Source organism: Rousettus aegyptiacus, unplaced genomic scaffold (genome assembly GCF_014176215.1).
Source record: "Rousettus aegyptiacus isolate mRouAeg1 unplaced genomic scaffold, mRouAeg1.p scaffold_m13_p_11, whole genome shotgun sequence".
Taxonomy (NCBI): Eukaryota; Metazoa; Chordata; class Mammalia; order Chiroptera; family Pteropodidae; genus Rousettus; species Rousettus aegyptiacus.
Window position 1 is genome coordinate 15,879,244 of NW_023416286.1, and position 25,088 is coordinate 15,904,331.

General features: G+C 39.5%; 1 protein-coding gene across 2 annotated transcripts in view; it reads right to left on the reverse strand.

Annotated features, from left to right (window-relative positions):
- The window catches only part of FOXO1 (forkhead box O1), an 83,545-nt gene extending 69,440 nt beyond the window's left edge, over window positions 1-14,105 (reverse strand). Inside the window, exon 1 of one of the 2 annotated variants that reach the window (XM_036228516.1) lies at window positions 13,029-14,105. In XM_036228516.1, the coding sequence (XP_036084409.1) occupies window positions 13,029-13,679 (651 nt within the window). In that variant the 5' untranslated portion in view covers window positions 13,680-14,105. The remainder of the gene's footprint in view (window positions 1-13,028) is intronic. The other variant, XM_016120004.2, reaches the window with a different exon arrangement.
- Window positions 14,106-25,088: the final 10,983 nt, after the last annotated feature.

Here is a 25,088-nt window from a genome sequence, read left to right on the forward strand (position 1 = left end):
TGAAAAATTGGGGGGGGGGGACATAAGAGATGATCAAAAATAAGTGTCCTTTTAATATAAGCCATTTAAATGTGTACCCTCAAACGCTCAGAAAGCTGCATGTGGCATTCTTCATTTAGTGGATAATAGAGAACAGAACAGAGACTACAATCTACATTTTTAACTAATCTAACCTGGATATTAGCCTTAGATAAGACATGAGAAAACTAATGAACAAAAAAGCAAATCTATTAATGTTATGAGGTAGGGCATGATTTTCTGTTCAAAGCAGTTAAAAGAGTAGACTTTTGTGACTTATAAAAAGGAAATATTGTAAAGCTCTGGCTTAACGATTTCTATGTTCATCAAATTTTACATATTTGAATTTCATGACAATTCAAAGGGGATAATTTTTGATAGTGCTTCTGACTGCATTCGGGAAACAGAATCACCCTTGTAAACATTTGGTCAGTAGCAGCAAAACCCTCCCCTCCCTCATGGGAGAATTATAAATGTCCCTTTTGCAGCTTTCTCTGTTGCTGATGGCATACTTAGGACTGGTAAAGGTATCACAAAAAGACAGGACAGGCTGTTTAGTTCTTTCTAAGTGTACTTAAACGCAGAACAGTTCAAAGACCCTAAAATGTCAAGCAGGTCAAAAACTAAGTCCAAATCAAAGAAAATAAAACTAAACACTATAACTTTTTCTTAGTATTCTGTACTACTTTTGTAGGCTGACTCCTATAAAAGGCATGTCAATTAAACCACACCCAGCAAAAATAATTAATACCCTTTTCATGCATTCCAATTTTACTTTTTTCCTGTCTTCTTCCACCTCTGGTTGAAAGTCAAATGTATATTCCTCACCGAAGAAAGGAATTCCATTTAAATTGAAGGATATCAAATTCCCAGGTATACCCAAACAGAATGTCAAAGGTTATGCCCCGTATTTAGCCAAACAAAAAAACTATTAATATATTTATAGTCAGACTAAATAACTATAAATCCAAAAGCTTCAACCTCATGAAAAGATGGATGAGGCATTAAATTCAAAAGTTTTTAAGCCTATGCACATATACTTGCTGTCCTAGAGACATTCAAGTTCATTTGCACAATAAATGTGGTCTAACAAGTCATTATGCTCTTATCAGTGAAATCATGATGTGATGTGCCCCATGCAGGTCCTTCAGGAAGGAGGCTACTAATCTGTTTCAGGACAGAGTAACAAGATAAGCAGCCTGAAGGACCAAAGACATCTCACCAAGAGTGGTGAGCTTTTGTGCAAAAGGTAGGTCATACAGGGACTTGAAAGTATGCTTACTAAAATTCAACGTCATTTTTTTAAGTGAGTCCCTAAAACAGTCTCAGCAGGCCACCCAGAAACAAGCTTAATAAGGCGTAAAACTAAAGGGAGTTAGGAAAACTCCATTTCAAATCCCAGGGCTGTATTCACAGTTAAGGATCACAAAAAAATTTAGTCATGAAAGGAATGTCAGATGTATTAATTACCTTAGAATCCGAAATGTTTTAAGTGTTCATTTTAACCTAATTTCATCACTTCTTCCTTCCAATCCTCTTTGAAGGTTATTTGAAACACAAATGGGGGTGAGGAGTGTAAATGAGGCTTAATTGGAGGCCCTAGGTTGTTAATCGAAGTAGAATAGATCTCAGCTCATGACTTCCGTGACCAAATGTGTTTTCCTTTTTCTGTTCTTGCCTTTTATATAAACACAGGTGGAAGTCAGGGTTAGTCTAAGAGCCATAGCCATTAACAGCCTGTCTTTGGTTAAAATGTCTCCACAATTTCATCACAAAAGAAATTAAGTTGGGTCTTTCTGAATACATTCAACATCTGATATAACCCAAGACCACTTACGTTGTTCAATGGGATCACATGGCACAATAATCATTTTTAAATTTTTTCTTAGAAATACAATTTATAAGACATGCAATCAAATAATAATGAATTCTGAAATTGACTTCAAACAAGCACTACCCCATAGTGTGTGGAGAAAAAACACTCAGCCATAAAGATGGGAGACATCTGTGCATCAATGCAATATTCTCTCCATTTAATTCTTTATCTGACACATTCTTCACCTTCCGCTTAAAATAAAGCAATCACACTAAGGAATGAAATGGTACAATTTTAATATTCAAACTACTTATCAAATGGCTTGAAATTCAACTAAACTAAACAGCTTCTTTAAAAATATTTACTTTTGAGTTAGGCACCACAATGAGAAATTCAGATCAGAAAGAAGGGCAGTCTGAAAGGGTGGTGACAGATAGTGAGGGCCTAGTCCTCAAACACTTAAGTGTCGGCAAGGTAATTCTTGAAGGTTATGACAAACATGCTTCAAAATTTTTAATAATCCAAATTCTGTTTTCCTTTTATTTCCTTTAGTATGTTTTCAGCAATTATCAAAGATGTTAAAATGTCATTACAAGAAATATAAAACACCTTAAACATCCTAGGAATACTGGACTATGTTACAGGACTACCACAGAGCAGCATGGTCACAGCTGGGGAAGTATCCATTGCAGGACCAAAAAAAAAAGAATGTAAATAGCATCAAAACACGCCTAATTACAATAAATTTTCTTAGCATTAAGTTTTTAATTATCCCAAAAACTTCAAACAAAAATAGCAATAAAAATAATTTTGGTGGCCTCTTCTAAAATGTAAAGCCATCAAATACTATATTTAAAATCAGTGTCAGTATCGCAATCTCAAAGCCTGAATGTTAATACAAATATGTAATACATACTTTATATACAAAATAGAAATGAATTCTAAAGGATTCAAGAAACCACTGTGGGCACACAGGTAACAAGAGAATAAGAGTATAGGAATTTTTCACATTCAATATATGCAAATGTTGCAGTGAACACAATATGCAAATGTTGCAGTGAATGCAATATGTATGTATGCCTTACTGCAAGATCGTACAAATGTACTGGATTGTTAACCAATGTCACCATAATAAAAAATAAAATTAAAAAACAAAATGTATGCAAATGTAATAATGGGCCACTAAAAAAAAGTTGAATTATCAAAGACTGAAGGAGAAAAACCAATTCAGTCACATAGATTACATAAAATTCTCAGTAAGATGGTCCAATGGCAGCTTTCACATTCACTGTATGCAAATTTCATGTTGGCATGCCTATCTACACACCCAGAGAAAAGGTTTGAAAGTTTAGAGAAATATACCCAGCTAGTACTGAGGACACAAACAACCTCAGTTGATAGTTACAAGTTCTGCAAGTTACATTCTGCTACCTCTCCCTCCCTCCTGCCCCCTTCAGAGCTGGCCCTGCAGAGAGGGAGGTCCCCTGCTGCAGACAGGTAATGTAATAATACTTGCCTTAAGGTAGCTGGGTTTCTCCGCTCTTCAAATCATACTTTAATGGCCGAAACCTGACAGTGAACACTCACTGGTGTGACAAATTGATGATTCTACAAATTAAGCATCACAGGGCAAAAAAGCTACATCATCTGATACAAAATTGTGGTGACTGAATGTACCTATCTTGATATATTTAACTTGATGCAACCCTACACTTAAGGTTATATGAGAATAGCTGAAAAAAAAATTCTTTCATGTCAAAATATTACAATAAAATCCACATTTGGCCGTCACTACCTCAAGAATCTGCCCAAATAAGAGCCTCTAGCTAAACCATATGCAAATCATTTTCTTTAACCGTGCTTCCAAGCAACCAAACAAGCCTGAGATATTTGATATTTACTAGCATAGACCATTCCCAAATATTTGTGATTATTTTGTTTACAAGCTTTGAAGGATACACAATATTTACAAGTATAGGAATTATGTAATCCAGTTATAATTTATCTCTTCAAATTGAATTTGAAATCCAAATGCATTTCTTTTCAGATGCAAAATGAAGAGTCAGCCTAACACTCTTCCCCTCACCACTACTGCAAAGATAGACACCCTCCTATTCTGTCTGCAGGAATTTCTTTCTTGGACAAGATGGGTCATCCCTCAAGTTACCTCACTTGGGCTTCTGGGCCACGGTACTGGAGGAGGAAAAAACCTTATTTTCCAGATTTTAAAAGGAAAACTGATCATGAAAGGGGTGGGGATCAAGGGGCAAAGCTAATCACCTCCAGGACTCAGAGATAACTTTTGGAGACACCAAGCTACTGACAAGATCTTCATTATCTTCCCACATAATCCAAACTGGTTCTCTTCTTCCTCCTTCATTAGGCTTCTCCTGGCTAGAGTCCAAATAAGACTTAGAGGGTTCATCATGCTCTTTGAGACTTTTCTACTTCAGTTACAAAATGCAATCAACTGAGGTCCCCTCCCCTTTCCTGATGCCAGGTTCGTTTAGCTACTTTGAAATGTTTTAAGTCAGCAAACCTAAGGGAGGCCCCTCACCAGCAGTGCAAATGCAGCTCTGTAACAATTCCAGGATCATGGTTGTAAACAGAAAAACATTTTTTCTCAACTCTGATGCTTATCAAATCTAATATAATAAAAGTGGTGATTCAGAAATCCATGACCCATTTTCCAGACTTGTGAGGAATGGCAATTGAGAAAAATCTGTTTATTCAAGAAATGTATTGAATCAAATAAAAGAAAACAAGTGGAAACAGGCCATTCTCTCTTCCCTCTTTCTCATCACAGGTTTTCTTTAATCAGATGAGCTGGGCAACATCTTCATAGCTGATAAGATTATAGGGTTTAGTATTAAGATCAGTTCTGTAACATAACCTAGAACAAGGTAGACACTGTAAGACAAATGTCATGGGGGAGGGTGGAATTAATCATAGCACAAAAAAAATTTTCAGTCTCAAAGATCCAGAGAGATGCTGAAACCAAGGCACATTCAAAAAGGTGGCAACCTTGGGATTTCCATGTATGTGGCAGGGTATGTAAGAGAAACAGGGTTTGCAGTAACAGCACATCCCAGGTCACAGATGCCACAGTACAGGCCAATGAGCCACAGGCTTTAGAGGTGGCATTCTCTTTGTGAAGACAGATGTGCCATCTACTGTCCCTAAGAAAGAACTCGTGACTTGGTATCAGTAGGGACAGGCTACCTTGGTAGAAATAACCTGTCCTCCCACAGAGGTATAAACTGACTTGCCTCTCCCTCCCAAAAGGAGATAAGACCCTATACTTCTCCCCTTCAATATTAGAATGAAGATGAGACACAAGTTAAGGATGAAAATGCTTTACATCTCTCTACTTTTCAAATGAAAGAGCAAAGATGAGCTATAATTCTGAACTTTGTTTGTTCTACAAATATTAATAGAAAAAATTAAATTGACCAATTCCATATTGTTTCCTACCTAGTCTGAATAGTTTACCCTGACATCACTGGCAATCACACCAGTGCGCTTTGAAAACTATTTTGTCCATGTGGAAGATAACTTACACATTTAATAAAACCTCACAGTAGTGAGCTACTTAAAGTCTACTTTTGTTTCACTATTCCCTATGTATCTTTTAAATAAAATGCTGTCTGCTGCTATAGATATAAACATACTACTAAAATAGCTTTCTTTATTTCTTCAACACTTGTTATTTCTAAAATGGCTAAGAAGTTTAATAAATCTGTATTTCTGCCTTTTCATACACCACAATAGTTTCTGTTGCATAAACCTTTTAGTTCACTGTAAGCTAATCAGACTCATTCCAAATACTCTGAATACGCTCAGTTACATATGTCTGCTTGGAATCAATTTGGGGTTAAGGGTATCTAAATTTGACCTCCTCAGGATCCACTGAAGCAACCCATTATAACCTTCTTTATCACTGTACTTGGGTTAGTGGATAAAGATTACAATGGAAAAGCTATCAAGGATATCTAATATTTAGCTAATGCTGTTTTAAAACTGATATTTAAATTTTAAAGAATCTTTTTAAGCCAACATAACTTTCTGTAACAAATGCCCTAAGTATATTTTGAGGTTGCTAACTTCAACCTCAGAATTTCTCATTTTTCAAAATAACAAGAATTATGTTCAATCACGATCTTTCTTTGAATCACTGCTCCCATGACATTGGGTATGAAAGTTAATTTTAAAGAAAAGACCAATCAAAAAGCTAAATATTTAATAAATGTCTACTATTCATATTAAGTCAATTACGTAATTTGTTACATGCATTACAAAATTCTATGTCAGTTTTAAATCAAATGCAGTACATTACTGGCTTTAAACTGTATCCCATGGGTCTCTATATTTACACATGAGCATGTTTCTAAGAAGCTACACTTAAAATACTAAAAGTATAATCCTATTTTCATAAGCTCTTATAAAAAGACAATTTCATTAAAAAATTTGGTCTTACAACACAATATTACTTTTATAATGAAGTCCGCATTCAGTCTGACAAGGCTCTCCACCTATACTTTTCAAGTTTTGTTATTTCATACATCCATCACTCAGAGAAACTGACACTTCCCCTATTTTCATGCCCTTAGAAATACCAGTCCATCATTCCAAAATAAATTTTAAAAATAAGATGGATTGATGAATAAAAAAAATGGAAATATAAGGCAAGTATAACAAAATGGTAGTAAAATTAGGTGGTAGGTACACGGGTATTCCATGTAGAACCCTTTCAGCTTTGCTGAACATGTAAAAATTTTTATAATGAGGCAGGAGGGCAAATGGAGTAAAAGGGGTCATATATGTGGTGACAGAACTCTAACTGGGCGGTGAACATAAATATGACTTACTGTCTTACTGTATACTTAAAACTTATAGTGGATTTCATTAACCAATGTCACCATAATATATAAATATGTGTGTGTGTGTATAAACAAGCATATAAATATGGAAATTCCTGCTTAAACATTTAAAAAAAAATTATAATGAAATCTTAGGAGAATAACATTTCATTTTTAAGACCCACCTCAATGGCCAACATAGAACTCCATTTTTCTCAAAAGCTCTTAGCATGTACCCTAGTTCTTTATATGTCACATGTAATCTCCCTACAGGAATCATTTTTCTATCATTCAAATGCATTTAGTACATTTTATACAATAATCATTCAACAAATGGGGAAAAAAAAAAAACACTGACCATCTCTTAAAAATAACAACCACTGTTCTTTGGTTATACTATTACTAAAATTATTCTCGCATAAGACTGTGATCATGTTGAACACACAGGAAGCTGAAATATAAAAGGCCCATGTTTCAAGAAAAATTTTCCCCCAACCATATATTTACAATATAACTTAACCACTAAAACATGTAGACATTAAAGTTAAATTATAATACATAGCAGCATGAATTAAGCTATTACCAGGCATTCACTCAAGAAAAGGCAAAAATGCCTCCAGGGACCAGCCAAGAATGGAACTTAGTTAACTACCTTGAGTCTCTAAGACTAAGCAAAACCTGTGTAATTTCCAGTAGACGCACAAGATGATCCAAGTCCTTGGGAACAGGATGATCTAGGCCTAAAATAAAAGCTAACCTAGGGGAAGATTTAGACTGAGAAGTGAAAGTCTCAAGAAACACTGATAAAGAGTTAACAGACTTGAAGACACCGAACACCATAAGAAGAGTCCTGAAGAGGACATCCAGGTTTAAAAACAAAATAAGGAAAGGGCTAAGTAGACTATTAACCAAATCAGGGAACTCAAGACAGGAACCTCATCTGAGAGGAAAAGGAAATAAAACATGCTTTGAGTTTAGGCACGATGAATTTGAGTGGAAAGTGGGACATTTACAGCCTTTAGGTAACTGGAGACAGAGGACAATAGAGGGGTGTCATCTAGAAAAGAATCAGAGAAAAAGTCCACTACTGATCCCAAGGTACGCTCATGTCTGAGCACAGAAGGAAAAATAACGAGTAAACTGACTGGAGAAGTTAGAATGGGAGTGAGGATCAGGATAGTAAAATTTAAGAGAGTCCAAGATAAGAAAATATTTCTACAGAAGGGGGTGTGTCAAGGACAAATGGAAAGGGGAAGACTTGGACACTCCTCACCTCCAGCCTTAGTGATTTGCTGACCATAAAGAGTGCAACTTTGGCAATCATCAAAACTCAAATTTGGGGGCCACAGCAGCCCTGTTTCACTGTATTTTTTTTTTTTTTCTGTAATGATTATGGCCTTAAGTAAAGGATATGTGTTGGGTTTATGCCCTTAAGTAATTTATTAAGGTGAAAATTCACTAATAAACTGCAAAGATGCTGCAGATTTAGCATTATAATTTTATTTGGCTTAACATCAAAACTACTCTTTTTTTCTTTAGCTTATATATCAAAGCTATATGAAGATGGATGAAAAAGGAGCTTAAAAAAGGAAGCCGAAAAAATTAAATTGAAAAAATAAAAAAGGAAGCTGGCCCAAATGCCTTCCATGTGGCAAGAAAAACTCAACTCAGTTTTTAGAGTGCTTAATCCACAAGTTGACAAACCATAGGTAGGCTGAGCAGAATAAACTGGAACGCCCGTGGGAAAAAAGTATATTTTTAAAAGGTTGAACCACATGAAATTACCAACATACAAAAATACACTAACATGTTTCATATATACCTTAGATGACAAATAACAAAGAGTATTCTCTGCAAAGAATTTCTGTGCCACTAACTTGAGTTTTGTTAATCCTTGTCAGGAATTAGCAAAAAGGAGAATTCTTCCACACTTTAGTACAACTGTATATAGTATAACCATTGGAATGCAAACCTGCATCCCTTAGAGACCAAAATAAACATTTTCAAGTTCATCTGGTCCTCTCTTTCACAATTGAGAACAACCACACCAACTTCAGACTGTTGTGTGCATTGAAAAAAGGTGGTTATCTGACCCAGTGGAGATCCCAGGGGGTTGGAGCAAGTCTCTGCAAGTTGTTCCTATGAAGGCCAAAGCAAATCTTGAACTGCAGAGAACCAACTGAATTCACTCTGTGCTCACTGATAATCCACACAATTGTAAACTCTTTTCAAAGCTCTCTCCAATCACCATAGGGTTTATACTGCTTTCCAAGAGGATTCTAGGAAGCTTCAGTTATAGCACACACAGACCAAAAATTAAAAAAAAAAAAAAAAAAATGGCCGAGTAAATTCCCATGATGCCAGGGTACTGGGTAATTTCCAAGGGGCAGAGTGTTCCAGAAAAATACAAACAGTTCAGGATTCCCAAAGAAATTCCAGGCAAATACAGACAGCTGCTTTCTTAAGAAAGTCACACAGTTACAGCTTAGGATCTTGTACGAAGAGGTTAGAGCACAAGGACAGGCGAACCACTTCCTGCCTATTACGGATTCTAATGAACCACTGAGTATTCCTAACCCTCATCATCATTTCAAATGTCTGCCGGGATTCCCTGTGCAGCACATGATATCGACCGATTCTTGTGTCCACTGCCAACATACATAATCAACGTACGTAATAGACTTTCAGTAATTTCGGGAAGGTCTCGACAAACTTTAGCCTTTAAGTTTACATGAGAATTTTGAAACCTTTCTAATTTTCAAGAGTTTTCCACTCATTTTAAAAAGCTGAGTATCATTCAAAAGTAGAAGCCACCCCTGCTGACACATCTTTTCAAGAATGTACCACAAAAACATAGGTAAAACAAAATTAAACTTATGAGTTTCAATCAAGATATTCATCTTTGACAGCTACTTTAAAATTTCTTAACAAAATATCTCATCATAACACATGTCCACATCAGTTCCACACAATTTTCAGCCTTGTAAAGTAAGGCTCACCGGTATTCTTTTAGTCAAATGTGACTGTGCAGTAAGAAAGCAGCCATCTTCCTGCCGTGGAATCTCTGTAGCTAAATTACTCACCTACATATTAAAAACCCAAATTACAAAACAGATACGAATTTTAAAATAGAAAAGGCACTCTCAGTTCACAAACCAAATTTAAAAAACTTCATTTCAAAATAAAGAATATCTGAGCTATCACACAGTAAAACAATTAAAATTTTTCTTTAACATACGGAACCTCATTGCTGAAGCATTCTTTTTAACCTAAATTAAGTGTTTCAAATAATATCAAAACAAAAAACAAGAGTCAACTCAAAACTGCCATTAAAAAAAAAAAAGCAGAGATTACAATACTACTTTCCAAGCTCTAGAAAGCTTTGTGTGTGGTGGGGGGAGGTGGGGATAGGGGGGAGGAGGACTGGTCATGGAAATGAAGTTTCACTATTTATAAATACTGTACATGGTTTAAAAGATCCCGGGTTTTCCAAAAGTCTTAGCCTCCACTTTGCGTATAATCTCATGACAGTTTTGGCAAAAACTAAAATGAGTGTAAAGTAGATTTAAGGTACCATCCCTACAAACACAAAATGCATGTGCCAAAAATATAACCAGCATTTAAGGAATTAGACCTTTTGAGCTCTTTAATAGATTTTCAATTATTCTGTCCTATGTAAATACCTTTCAAATTCTCAGGCAGGCCCCAGGAAATAAAGCAAAAGAAACTATACTTAAAGATTTAGTCTAATTCCCAGTAGTAAATAACAGGAAATACTTAGTTCCAAAGCAGCCTCTCCTCAGTCCTAAAACAGTTAAGTTTTAGTTGATCTGCCTTTTAGAACTGAATATTTTTTTAAGCTCAAAGTCATAGTAAAATTTCTACTTTTTATGAGTCTTTAGAACAGATCTGAGTGAAACTTGGTTTTAACAAGTAACTCATTTTTATGAAAACTCTAACCAGAAGACTAGTTATGAGTTAGAACACTTCACCTTGTTTCTTTTCTTCTTAAAATACCCTTTTACTCAAAGTGAAAATGCACTTGCTGTAATCTGACTTGCACCAACTGACTCTGATTACACCTGAAACATTTACTCACTTGAGAATGGCAGCCTGCTCCCTCCCATAGCCCCATTTGGTTTCTACTGGGAACTGCCACTAAGCCTCCAAGTCTGGACATAATCCTTACTGACACTTAATAAATCTGCTAGTTCTAGTAAGTAAATTCCAAAAAATAAAATTATAATTTCACTTGGGAAAAAAATAAGAAAAAGAACTTAATAAAAATGGTTGGGGGGATAACTTGATCTCAGAATCTATCTTTCTAAAAAGCACTAAATCTTCAAAGGTTAAGTTATATTCCTAGTTTAAGAATACCCTGATTTAAGACCATCTGAGGCAAAACTAAAAATAACCCCAAAACTTTGCCTTTCTCTATCTTTAAAGAAAGGCACTCCAGCAATCTTAAATAGGTTGTATTCATTTCCAAGGACATAAAAGAATGGTGTAAGTACACCCGGTACTTTCACTTGTCCCCCCCCCCAAAAAAATTTTTTAATGGTAAATGCTTTACCATAGCTCAAGTAGGATCAATAGATGAGCAAATAAGTACTTAAACTCAAATGTTAAGTAGAACAGGATTTGGCAGACAATCCCAACTTATCTTTCTAAAATACACTTCGTAAAATTGCACATATGCCTAGCAATGAGATTATAAGTTATAACTTTACTCTAAAACACACTTTGGAAAAAATGAAATCCTGGCTCCTTCTCCAGGAACTTCAATTCAATTAGATGTGAATAACTTAACCTTTTTGACACACAATAACCACAAGGAAGACACTGTATGTAAAACCACCATGGTGTAACAACTGTGCAGCAAAGTCTATGCTATACATACAGGCTATGATTATCCTTATTAGGCCATACAATCAGAATGAGGGGTGAGGAAGGAGCTTGGCTCAACCAGAGAATCTTAGTTAGCATTGATTCTTCCACCTGTGACAGTGAGACATTGTCAGTTTCGGGGGAGGGGGGGGCCAAAAGGCAGATGGATCCCCGGCAAGCCTCCCCATTGTCTTGAGTGCCCCTGGCCCTTCACCTGCCCCCACCGTGAGTCTCTCCGGGTCTCTCTGAAAGTCAAAAAGGACCAGAAGCACCTCCTCTGCAGTCCTGCACCAAGGCAGGAGGTCCCTGCTGGTTCCCCTTGATGCGCACCTCCACTCCGACACCCCTAAAACACTTGTCGCAAAGCCCCCGGCTTTGGCCCTCGGATCTGTACACCTCCTTTTTCGGTAACCCTAGGTGGCAAAGCAAGAAAGAAGATACACAAATCCAAACCCCAGTCACCCAGGAGGGCCTCTCCATGCCTAATTAAAGACCTCGGACCACAGGCTTGGCCAACTTTGGAGGCACTTCCAAGCTTAGAGAAGTGACAGCCGCGCTACGAAGCGGCGGAGCCGTATGCTGCGCGTGGCCAGGACGTGCTGGCCCTTTAAAGGCGCTCGCTTCCTGCACCCTCGGCCCCTCCCTCACCGCCGCCAGCTCCCGCCTCCGCTCCGCCGAGGGTCACACTTGAACTTTAACTCGCCCCGCACCGCCAGGCGCCGCGGCTCTGCAGACGGTGGCTACCGCTTTGCACGTGTCGGATGCGCTACCTCGGGCTCGGCGCGCCCAGTCAGTCCCCTGCACCCAAGACCACTTCGGATAAAATCAAAACGCACACCGGCCTCCTAAAGTCTCGGCCAATCCCCATAGTTTGGCTCACGCCCTGCCTGTCCCCTCCACCTGCAGCTCCGTCCCCAGCTAGCAGAGCTCGGATGGCCCAGGCCGCGACCACTCCGGCCAAGCGCAGCGGAAACTGCTACCCCGCTCTGCCCAAGGATAAGGGGACGCGCGCCGCGGGGGGCGGAAAGGGGCCGCCCTCACCCGCAAAGTCCTTCAGGGAAAGGAGCAGCAGCAAGTATCCGTTTGGGCCGTGGGGAGCAGTTCCCAGTGAATCTCCTCCTTACACTGGCGAAATTTTTTGTCTGCTTTTAATGTCCACTTCTTGGCGAACTTTTTTCACTCGCCTAAGTTTCCGAACGAGCCTGTACCCCGTCCCACTCTTACTCATTTGAGCGCGCGCACTTATTCGCGTCTCCCAGCCGCTTCCAGACAAGCCCACCACCCACATCCGCCACTTCTCTCCTGCTCCCTGCACGCGCTGCCAGCGTGCCCCGCACTTTCAGGACAAGCAAACTTGCACTGCCGCCCCCTCAACTGCCCCAGTGCGACTTCAGGGTCAGGTAAAAGTCCCCGCGCCCCAACTCCTGGTCCGCCCCGAGGCCACTTACCTTCCAGCCGGCCGAGCTGTTGCTATCGCCTTTATCCTTGAAGTAGGGCACGCTCTTGACCATCCACTCGTAGATCTGCGACAGCGTGAGCCGCTTTTCAGCCGAACTCTCGATGGCTTTGGTGATGAGGTCGGCGTAGGACAGGTTGCCCCACGCGTTGCGGCGGGATGAACTGCTCTTGCGCGGCTGACCTGCGAGCGGCCCCGCGGCCGCTGGGGGCACGGGTGGGTGCTGCGACAGCGACCCGGGCGGCGGGGGCTGCGGTGGCGCCGGGTGCAGGCAGCCTGCCTCTGGGCCCTGGAAGTCACTGCACAGCCCCCCGGTAGCGGCAGCTGCCGCGGCCGCTGCCGCCGCCACCGCAGCTGCCGCCGCAGCCGCCGCCACAGAGCCGGGCGCCTGCTGGAAGTCCCCGCTCTCCTCCAGCAGGCTCAGGTTGCTCATGAAGTCGGCGTTGACAGCGGCAGCCGAGGTCGAAGGCAGGCCCGCGGCGGCGTCGGGATTCACCGCCGCGCCGCCCGACGGCGCCGGGCTGGAGGTGGCCGAGTTGGACTGGCTAAACTCCGGCCTGGGCAGCGGCCAGGTGCATGACCGCGGCCGTGGCAGCGGCTCGAAGTCCGGGTCGATCTCCACCACCTGGGGCGCTTCGGCCATGGTGACCCCTGCCCCTCCCCCAGCCGCAGGAGAGCCAAGAAAGGGTAGATCGCAGCACCGGGGGGCAAGGGAGAGGGGGCGCGAAGAGCCGGTCCGAGATTGGGGCGGGGGGTGGGGCGGCGAGGTCGCTGCTGCCAGCAGACGGAAACCGGGAGTAAGGCGCGGCGGAGTGCAAGCGCGAGCCCAGAACTTAACTTCTCGAGTCCATCAACATCCAGGTTCCTCCGGGTCCACTGCACCGACGGGACGGCAGGCCAGGGTCGCCGGGCCCAGACGGCGCCGGCGCCGCGCTCCTGCTGACAGGGCCCGCGGACTGGAGGACGGACGGACGCCGCGAGCCCCTCGCTCTCACGGGCGGCGCGGCCGCGGCGCTGCTGCCTGTTGAATGTGGCGGCGGCGGCGGAGGCTGTAGCTACTACGCGGCCTCCGGACTTACGGGATCTGCCACCACCCCCCGCCCGCAGCGGCGCGCGCGCCGGCCCGCCCCTGACTGACAGCCCGCGCGGCCAATGAGCGCGCGGCACCGCCGCCCAGGCAGCCAGTGGACGCCAGCCTGGGCCGGGACCGATTTTCCACGGGGAGGTGGCAGTGGGTTGGTGGTGGGGGTAGTGGGTGTTTTTCTCTTTCACACGCTCTCTTTTTATTTTTATTTTGGAGCTCTGTTATTATTTTCTGGTAATTCTCGATGTTTTTGTGAGTCTCTCGCCCTTTCAGTGTTTGATTGCTAGGAGGCAAACCAGCGTGGAGGCGGCAGCGACACTTTGTTTACTACTGAGGAGCAAACCCTCGTACTCGGGAAGCACCAGTGGAACAAGTCCCTCGCTTCGCCTCGACCTCTGCTTCGGGCCCAAAGTGGGGTGAAGCAAGGAGGAGGCTGGGGGATTCGCAGAGTGCTGGGGGCGCTAGGTGGGCGGGCGGAGGCGGCCTCACAGAATTTTACTCAGTCGCCCGGCTCTGGACTCCACCCACGAGTTCTTTGCAAAGAAACGTGGAGCAGTCACTGGGTTTTGTTTTGGTGTTTTCTTTTTTTGCGATCTGTCAAGTCCCCGGCCCCCGCGCAGGCCGCACACACTCCCCAGCGCGCAGCGGCCCTTGCGGTCAAGTCCGCGCGTGGAGCACCCTCCCGCCGCCTACGCGCCAGGAACCCACCTGTCTGTACCCCTTAACTGAGCCTCTGCGGTTCGGTCTAGCCCAGGGCCAGTTGTACAGCCACCATCCGGGTTTACTCACTCCATTCTTGACCCAAAAGACTAGTAAAGAGGGGAAAGGGCTTGGCATGGTGAATATAGTCCTATTTCACATGCACACACAGTTCCAAAAGCATCCTAAACCTCATGCCTTCCGTGGGAACCTCTTCTGAGCGAGATCCTCATATTGTCTACCAAGACAATCCTGAGACGGCGGGGAAGTGGTCTGAGGAAAGCATTTAGTGAGGCACTTGTCACTTTATTTCTTATCCCTAATGAAGTTCAACTGCTCGTAATTTATTTGCTATTTTGAATGGAAGTTATGAGGTGCTGAGTAAAAACTCAAGAGCCTTGGGGCACTACTCTGCCCCAGTTCCAGGTTCCTTCAGGCTGCTTGCCGCGTGCGTCAGTCAACCCACCCACCCCGGCCCACCTTTCTCCATCTGGGCTCCCTATCCAGGACGTCCTGTGGAGATCAGTGGGACCAAAGGTAGGAAGACAATGGTCCTTGTGTCTCAGGGAGCAGAAGAAACAGTTTTCAAGTTTTGTTTTGTTTTGCTTTGCTTTGCTTTTTTAGGAGGAATATGGAAGGCATTTCCTTTCAGAGGGATGGGATCACTTTGGATGGAAGATTGACAGGGTTTTAAATATCTCGTCTAAAATGACAGCTCCCAATTCTAAAAACAAAACAAAACAAACAAAAACCCTCTCTTTCAGGTACTTATTCAACTGGGGGGAAAATGGCATTTTTTAGAAAAGTAGGCCTCTTTTACAAAAGTTAGAAGACTTAGAGATTTATTTTTTCTTTTACATTCTCACTCTCATCTTCCTAGTCCAGACCCCAATTTCTTCATAATGTACTTACCACAACAGCTTTCTACTGATACCGGGGGGTGGGTGGGGTGCGGGTTAGGAGCTTTGGTGGATTGAGGATAGGGTTAGTTCCCCCACCCCTTCTGGTGTGGTCTCTTGTGTTTATTATCAAATTTGGACAATTCTGGCCCCTTTTGCCAGATGCTAGGGACCTCAGTAACCCAGATGATGAGCTCCAAGGAAGGCCATAAAGTCGATTTGTTGCTACCTTCAGCCTTTCCAATTACACTATGCAGAGGCACCCCCCAATCCAGATGGTCACACCCTATAAATAGGCGGTGCCCTAGTGGATCATTCTTGGCAAAGGAAGCAAGCTGCAAATTTGGCCTTACCTTCATTTCAATTCTGGTTTTTCAGGGCCTCAAACAGAGGAGAGTATTTAGTTAAGGGGATTTTGTAACAGATTTTGCCCAGATCCTTGAAATATGGGCTATCCTGCCTAATTGTTTGAATGTCATAATTTGCTTTATTTTGCTCTTTTGTAAAAATTTGACTTGAAGCAGGAAAATTACCTACAGGGCTAGTGTCCCTGACACATAGCTCAAAAAAATTAAAAATGTATGTTCAAAGGTACTTATAGCTGCCTACCATGTCATTGCATCAGTTTACTAAACTGTCAATTTACTAAAGCATAGAGTGCTGGTAAACATTTGGCTTACTATTCTGTAATGAATAATCATATATAACTCAGTTTGCATCTGTACCAAGTATATCTATAGGAGGAATTTCTGGAAAAGAGATCACTGGGTCAGCAGTTAAATGCATTTGTAATTTTGAGACATGCTGCCAAAATTGCCCTTCATAAGGGTTGTAGCAAGTTAAACTTTCTTTTCAGCTAGCCCCACAGAATGTTACAGTTGAAAATAAACTTTGAGATCACCTTGGTGTCCCCTTCTGATTTATAGATAGGGAAATTGAGGCACTTAGAGACTGATTTTCCCAAAGCCCTATGGCCCAAAACCAGGGCTAGAACTCCAATCTATTGCTTTCCCATCAAGAATTTCAATGCATAGTTGGAAAATTATAAATACTCTGTAATCCCAATATAGAGATAACCACTATAAAATTTTGTAGTGTGTTCTCCAGTCGATCCCACAGATTTTAGTAATTTTAGTTAGATGGACTCAAATGAATGAAGTTTTAATTTAAAAGGTTTAAAAAGCAGACACAAAAAGGCGATGGTGATAAGATAATGAAAGAAAAAAGATTTTTTAAAAGATTACAATAAAGTGGTGTTTTTTAGTCAAAAATATAAACCTTTTCTCTTTGAAGGATGCCAAAGTATTTAGGTTGGCACTAGTTCTGCTTAAAATAAAAAATGAAAAAGTTCATTTCCCTGTTAGTATTTTTTGTGGTAGCTGTTTGCTTTGAAGGCTTTTTCTAATGGCACATATTTAATGATAATTAAAATAAAAAAGGAAATTTTTTCTCACAGAGCGCATCTCACAAACTAGTGTGGCATTCTTTTCTCTGCCTGTTTTTTGGAGTAATATGGCCATCATCCTTGACAGGAAAAGTGAAGGATGGTTTCTTTTGATCAATTCTCGGGCAGAAACTTCTGCAATTACTTCTCACCATCAACACACCGATCTCTGGCTTAAATTCTTACTAATCAAAATAGGTAATTTAAGTCTAAAATAACCCATAACTGCCCATTTCCAATATTTTGTCCAAATTTATTAAGAGGTACTGCTGTCAAAACAGCCTTTCTTCATTTTGCATATAGAAAATAATAATTTGAAAAAAACACAGCTTTGGGTTCTTAAACCAATGTCCTGAAAGCTGGCATATTAAATGGTATTATAGTAATTAGACATAATCATTTTTCTAAAGGGATAATTTCCTTTGGATTTTGTTGTTCACTCAACAAATATTTATAGACTGTGTAAGCCAGGTGCTATACATCTTGGAGTACATTGTTTTGATGGCAAATTCCTTGAGATTATAAGTGGTTAATTTTATTTCCCTTTATATGACATTTGATGTCAGAATTAAGACTTTGTTACTCTTAAATAATTGGCAATGTGTATTGATAATATTTTAGAGAAATTACACATAAAAGAAGTATTTAATGGATACAAGGACTGCTAAATTGAAATATCGTCAGCAGCATTTGGAAGAAAAATAATAAAATGAGGTAGAAAAACTAAATAAATGAACCATCCACAGGCATTTGGAGTATGAACTCTGGCCACAAAGCCTTGGTGTTTAGATAATCTTGCTCCAAATGGAAAAAAAGATACAGTCTACATCAGGTTTTGTTATTTTTTTTCTTTCACAGATAAAAATGATGCTTACTAGTCTGTAACTGGGGAGAAGCATTGGGCAAGTCATGAACCAGATGTTCAATATTTTCAGTTCTGTTATGAAGAGCCAATGTTTCTCAGCTTTGAAAAACTCTTCCTTCACTTTGAGTGTTAGTGAGAGACTACTTGTGGGTCTCTACAAGAATTCTAAACTATATTTATAAAGAATCTAAATGACCAACAATAGAGAATGGTTAAATAAATAACGGCATATTTGTAAGGTAGAATGTATGTAGTCATTTAAAATAAAGTGGACAAAGAATTTGTAATGACATTGCAACAGTGCTGATGATGCACTATTTAAAAGGTTGTAAGGCATTACTGTCAGCTAAGAGTGATAGCAGTTGCTGTATCTGAGTGATGGATTTAAAGGTAATAGTCATTGGTCTAACACAAACCCCTCATAGTACAGGTAAGAAAGCAGAGACACGGAGAAGTTAAATAATGTGCCCAAGGCTGTACAGTTAGTGAAGTGCTGGGACCAGAATTTGGGCCTCCTAGCATTCAGGCCAAAACTTTTTGCTTTCTATTGCATTGCTTTTCACATTACCTCTTCTAACTGGAAGTTTTCGGACTATTTGATGAAATTCAACCTATTTTAAACACTAGGTTTTAACTTTCTTTGATATAATAAAACAACTCTCAAACTCCAAATGTATACACATTACAATTAAAAAATTTTCTAACATTAAGTACTCATAGAATTGCCACAAAATTAATGGATGAAAACATGAAATTCCAAATTCTTTGAATGTCACAAATCTGAATTTTGCATTCATGCTCACTTGAAACACAATGTGTTTTCACTATTTTATTTCTGTTTCGTGTCATATTAAAGTTCCTAACATGCTTCCAAAAAGGAAGGGGGAGGGGAGACATATGTATTAAATAAGAAAATGCTGCCATGTAGAACACAGATGGTAGTACATTTTTTGGCAGAAAGGAAGTTTAACAAGGCGTTTTACTTATTTACTTAGAAAACTAATATGTATGAATGTTCAAGTTAAGCAGTAAGAATTAATTGCTGTTTTACAATAATCAGTTTTTTTCTAATCAAATTACCGTATTTCCATAACATAAGGAAAAGGAGTCAAACGTGATTGTAAACAAACCACTAAGTGAGTCCATGACAGTAATGTAAGAGTGAAAAAACTGTTAGCACTTTATAGTAACCAAGTTGCTTGTCATTTATTGATAAAAATCAATAACAAGATGTAATGACTGTGTAGTTACAATACATGTGTCTTTAATATGGTAGGGATAGTCACTGACTGTGTCAGTTATGGTATGAAAACAAGAGGTAAGAGTTTATCAAATTTCAGATTTGGCTGACTCACAGGGCCCACCCATATGCAAAGTCTGCAGTGCCAGAGAGTAAACATAGAGAAATAGGGAGTATTTCTCCAGGATATCAGGTTTCCATTTTGTGGTAAATACAGCCTTTGAAACACACTGAAATAGCCTATAGTTTAAGATTTAACATTTAAAAATGGACTTTCTAATTAGCTGATGATGTCTGATATCATGCTGGAGGAAAAATTGATTTTTCTCATACTTTTAAACAACTTGTGTTTGAACATAAACTGAAAACAGAACACACGACAACTATATTGCATGCCTGCACTCCAGAAGATTCCAGCCTGGCTTCCAAGACTAGGCTTGGTGAGATCCCTTTCTCCTGTTTTCCATATTTATCTATCATATGAAACAAGATAATATATAAATTGGTAAATATAAGTATATATCTCTTGTTTTAAAATGTTTTCAGTTCTAACCCATAAATATGTTTTTACCCAGAATCAGAATATTCACATAAAAGTTATTTTCCTTATGCCCCAGTGTTAAGAAAAAGAATGTCTTTTAAGCAGTAACTATAAGCTAAGCACTTATAGCTATTACCTAAATCAGTCCTCAAAACCACCCCAAAAATGTAGGAGTTACTATGATTCACGTTTTAACAGAAATTGAAACTGAGGTACAAAGAGCTAAGAAACTTACCTAAGGTCTTATCTTAGAAGCTTATCTAAGTATAATCATCATGAACCTACTATTATCAAAATCCAGAGCTCATCTCATGTTTAATATTATACTTTCTGCCTCTGTAAAATGTTGGGGATGTTTCTAAAGAACTAGAAATTAACCAGATGTAATTTGATGATTCACTTTTTTTCCAGAAGATTAATATTTGGGCTTTTTGGGGGTGGGGTGTTGGATCATTGTCAGTAATCGGCTCCGCCAGAAACCAGTTCAGTTTAGGTTAATCAAAGAAGCCTAGAGATAGAATATAAATAACAATAATAATGCTGATGTTTGCATTTCTATCACACAAATGATGTTGGGGATCTCAAGTCATTAGCATTTCTTGTTTATTTGAACAGGCTCAGACTGAATACAATAAGAGTAACCTACCTTCCAGATTGGTCTGCTTATCTGGAACTCTTTCTAAAACTCTCCTTATCCTGAATAAAGGCACATCCAAGCAAGTTCAACAGCTATATTGAGCTCTAGCCCCACCAAAGAAAGTGATTAGCATTGGATTTTTATCTAAAAAAGCCTTTCTTCACCTTTCGGAAGCTCGAAGTTAGATTAGAACAAATAAATCGATTTTACAGTTCACCCGAAGGGCTTTATTCCAATACTTTTAATCTAGCTCTGTTGCCAAATCTACTGGGGATTGGTGGAAGCTATTAATAAACAAAATTAAAAGCCAAACAAACAAAACTCATGGGTTCGTCTCCATTTTGAAGATGACTTCAAAGTGGAAAGTGCCCCCCCACCCCGCCCCCCTTTACCACCACGTAAGCATAAAATATCAGAAATATTTTTAAAGCACCTTTAGAAAAATTTACTGTGGGGATAGGGTAAGATCATATCTCAATGCCCCCAGTTTTATGAAAAGCATGAATAAAACATTCTTCAGCTAAGAGTTTAGGCTGTGTTCTCCTGTCTTCAGCTTCACACAACCAGAGAAGTATAGGCAGCCTCTACAAACCACAGACTAGAGGCCAGTATTCGTCAGAAGAACTTATCTGTGCCTATCTTCCTTTCAGCCAGGAACAGTTTAAATTGTCAGTGAATCACAAAAGGAAAATCATTCCTTGGAGTTTTCCCATTTCCAGGAGATAGCCTAGTTTTTTGTTTTTTGTATTTTTTTCTCTGCAACTTTATTAGATAATTTCGTCTAATGCAATAATATTTCTTTAAACAGAAATGTGGAAAATGAAACCATAGTCTTTTATCACTTGTCTCTAAAGTTATAAAAGAATTTTTCTGTTTTATTATCTATAAATTAACATTTATGTAGAGTATATATGAATGTTATGCAAACATTGACTTGTTATCTACTGTACTTTGAAGATCCTGAGATGTCCTAGTTTTAATGACCAGTAGCCAATATGTCCAACTGATATGAATCAGCAGATGTTGAAGATTAATGCCAACTTTAGTATGATAACCAAGTAAAATCAGTTAATCATCCAAATATGTTCTTTCTCTAATAGCTACATAGTTGATGCTTAATTTGATTTTTCACTTTTCATTGTGGACACAGTCACATTAGAAGCCTAACAAGGCCTAGTGGTAAGGGGTGGGGTGGGAAAAGGAGCAGAATGCCTCCACCTGGATATGAAAGCACACCCATTTGGTCCCTCAGTCATCTCCAGCCAAGACTTACATGAATACAAAGCAGTGGAAACACAGTGGCTCTCTTACAGATCACGGCAGCCGTTTTAATAAGTATCCCATGATGTGGGCCCTACCTGCAAAATATGATAAAGCAAAATCACCAATGGATCTTACAAGAAAAGCAGAAAATCAACAAAGTATGATCATCTAGAAGCTCTTTTATTCCCTAAGTAGTGTTCAATTTATTCTGCATTTTGAATTTTATCTTGGTATGACTTGCCACCTACATACCTCAAACGGATATTATAAGGATTAAAATAATGTCTTAAAGTACTTTGAAACAGGATAAAATGTTTGTTCTCTGACATTGGTACAACCTTGTGGGTAGATTTTGTTACTATATGAATTATTTTAACTTAGGTAAACACCTGATTTCTAAATCACTGATATTTGTTCAAAATCCTACTATGGCTCCTTCCTGTTCGAGTATTATGAACACTGGTTTTCAAAATTCAGATGAGTCTTTGTAAAGTCAGAGAAATGTGTATAATATGCATGGAATGTCATAGTGAGAATTTAGGAAAAGTCTCAAATCTCAGGGATTTTTACTGTCTATCCATGTTCTACAGCTGAGTTTTAAAAGAAAAACACAGAGAAATGACTTGAGGATTCTGAACATTTGATCCACCTTTTGATGTAGTCTAATATACAAAAACCTTGATACGAAGACTTTAAAAATGCTTTTATGTTATTCTTGATAGTCTAAGCAGGCAATTAAAAAGCAGTTAAAAATAAAGTTAGCTGACTCATTTGGGGAGTTTAGCTGATGATGGTACTGGCAGCTTCAGCTTCAGCTTAACAGATAATGTTATCATGGAAAGCAGCTCAAAATTTTAACAATAGAGCAAATTTCTCTAAAATAATTGCACAAGAGAATTGTTGCTATGTAGTCTTTGGGTTTCTGTGGTTCTCTCGGGGTGAAATTCTTAAAAACCAAACCCCCCAACAGGTTTTGTAAGCATTAGATATTGCCTCGAAGAAACATAGAAACTGGAGACAAGTGACTTTCTCATGAAGAGAAAACAAAAAGTCCTACAAAATTAACCCTCTTAAGAAAAAAAAAAATACAGAACAATAATAGCAAACTTAAGTATTCTCCTTAAAGGGAATTAGAATATAATGACTTCTAAGTACTGGATCTTTTTATCTAGGTTTGATTTAAAAAAAAAAAAAAAAAAACATTAAATACTTGTTTCGGAAGGAGGCAGTAGCTTAATTTTAATGTTCACTGTTAAAATTTAAAAAGATTCATGTCTGTTCATGTAGATAAATTATTTCTAACAAGAAACACCACCTGTATTATCAGATTCTACAGTTATTCCTAGATTAGTTATTCTTGGCAGTTGTACTGTAAAACTATGTGTCTGTGTGTGTGTGTGTGTGTGTGTGTGTTTTCACGTGCGCATGCCCTCATGTTGCTATGCATACACACCAGGAATCTATTAAAAGATCGTAAATTCACCTTATTTTCACAGCCCAATTAAAATGCACAACAACTTAGACATTAATAAACAGAAAATGATGAGAACCATGGAAACCTCTTAAATTAGAAATCAGGAGGACCTAAAATTAAAAAAAAGAAAGAAAGAAAAGAAAAGAAGTTGCTAAAATTACACAGTCAAGGTAAGAATTTGTAATGTAACTGTTACCAAAAAACATTTAAAGGTGTGAAAGGTTTTTTCTGTTAACAAGGGCCATCTTAGCTATCTTTGCTGATAAATTCTTAAACTGGTCATAATGGAAATATTATTTTTAAATGGGTCATGATGGAAAAATTATTAAAGCGATTATAATGGCTCAAGTACTTTCTCTTGTTTCCCAGAGGTATTCACAGGCCTTTCCTGAGTTGGTCCCAGGTTGGGAGACATCCATGTTCCTGAAATAGCTCTCCTCAGCCCACACTCCCTTTGTTCCACTGCCCGTGTACCACTTTCCCTCTTCTCTCAGCCAGCAGAGAACAGCAAGAGAGAGAAACCAGGGAACTTTTAAAATCATAATGTCCTACTCAACTTAAAATCTTGAGCGTTCTTTGGTGCCCACACATACTTGTGGTCATCTGATGACACTCCCACTAGTATCCACTTTAGGTTAGACTGTTCCCAAGCTCTCGGCTTCTCCCTTGAAAACTTAAAGTTTAAATGATACCTATTGTGTTCTTTCATTGACATGAGTGCACCTAGATTTTTTTGTATTTGAGGGAACTGACTTTTATGGACTAAATTGTTTCCCCACCACCACCACCCACCAAATTCATATATTGAAGCCCCCAGAACTTGAGAATGTAATTGTATTTGGAAAAGAGGTCTTTAAAGATGTGAATAAGTTAAAACTGTTTGTAAGGGTGGGCTTTAATCCAGTCTGACTTGTGTCCTTATAAGAAGAAGGTATTTGGACACAGAGATTCCAGGGGTGACAGTAAACATACAGAAGAAAGATGGTGTGAAGACACAGTGAGAAGGTGGCCATCTGCCAACGAAGAAGAGGGGTCTCAGAAAAAAAACAGTTTTGCCAACACTTTGATCTTGGATTCCTAGCATCCACAACTGCGATAAAATTAATTTCTATTGTTTAAGCCATCTAGTCTGTGGTATTTTGTTATGGCGGCCCTGGCAAACTAATCCACTGACTAAATGATCAGTTATGTTTTTTCAAAGTTTAGGTTAGATTTTTAACATTCCATTGAGGAACTAAAGGCCCGTAACTCAGAAAAGCAGTTAAGCAAATAAAGCACTAATTTGAGAGCCAAAGTCTCAACCAAATCCATCTGCTCATGCATGGTTTATGAACAAGCAGAATGGTCTTTACTAGAGGAAGACATATATCTAGTACTTACTATGTGTTGGTGATGGTTTTAAGCACTGTTACTATATAAACTCATTTCATTTTCACAAAACTGGATAGGAGAGGTACTCTTTTACAAATGAGGAAATGAAGGCACAGGGTGGTTGAGTCCCTTAATTAGCAAGTGTGGGAGCTGGGATACCAACACAGGCAGTCTTGTCTAGCGCGTTTGTTCTCAACCAATAATTCATGGGGCTTCTTCAGTTAGTAGATCAGATACTTCCTACCCTTTCCTTCACCATCCCAAAACACAGCAATGGGAAGTGGTGAGAAGAGCACCTTATCCCTCTAGGCAATTTCCTTATCTGAATAATGGGAATGATAATGCCCACCTGTCCTAAGGGTCAGCTGAGATAATTATATAATAGTGTTTGCAGGTGCAGTTAGCCCCTGGCATTGCGAGCATATTTACAGGGTCTGAGGTTCCTATTTTTAAGATAGTCAGAGGGGTCCTTTTTAAGATAGAGAGGCTTTCTGCTGAGTGGCAACCCAACAGGGCCTTAGTTCCATGGAGGGCT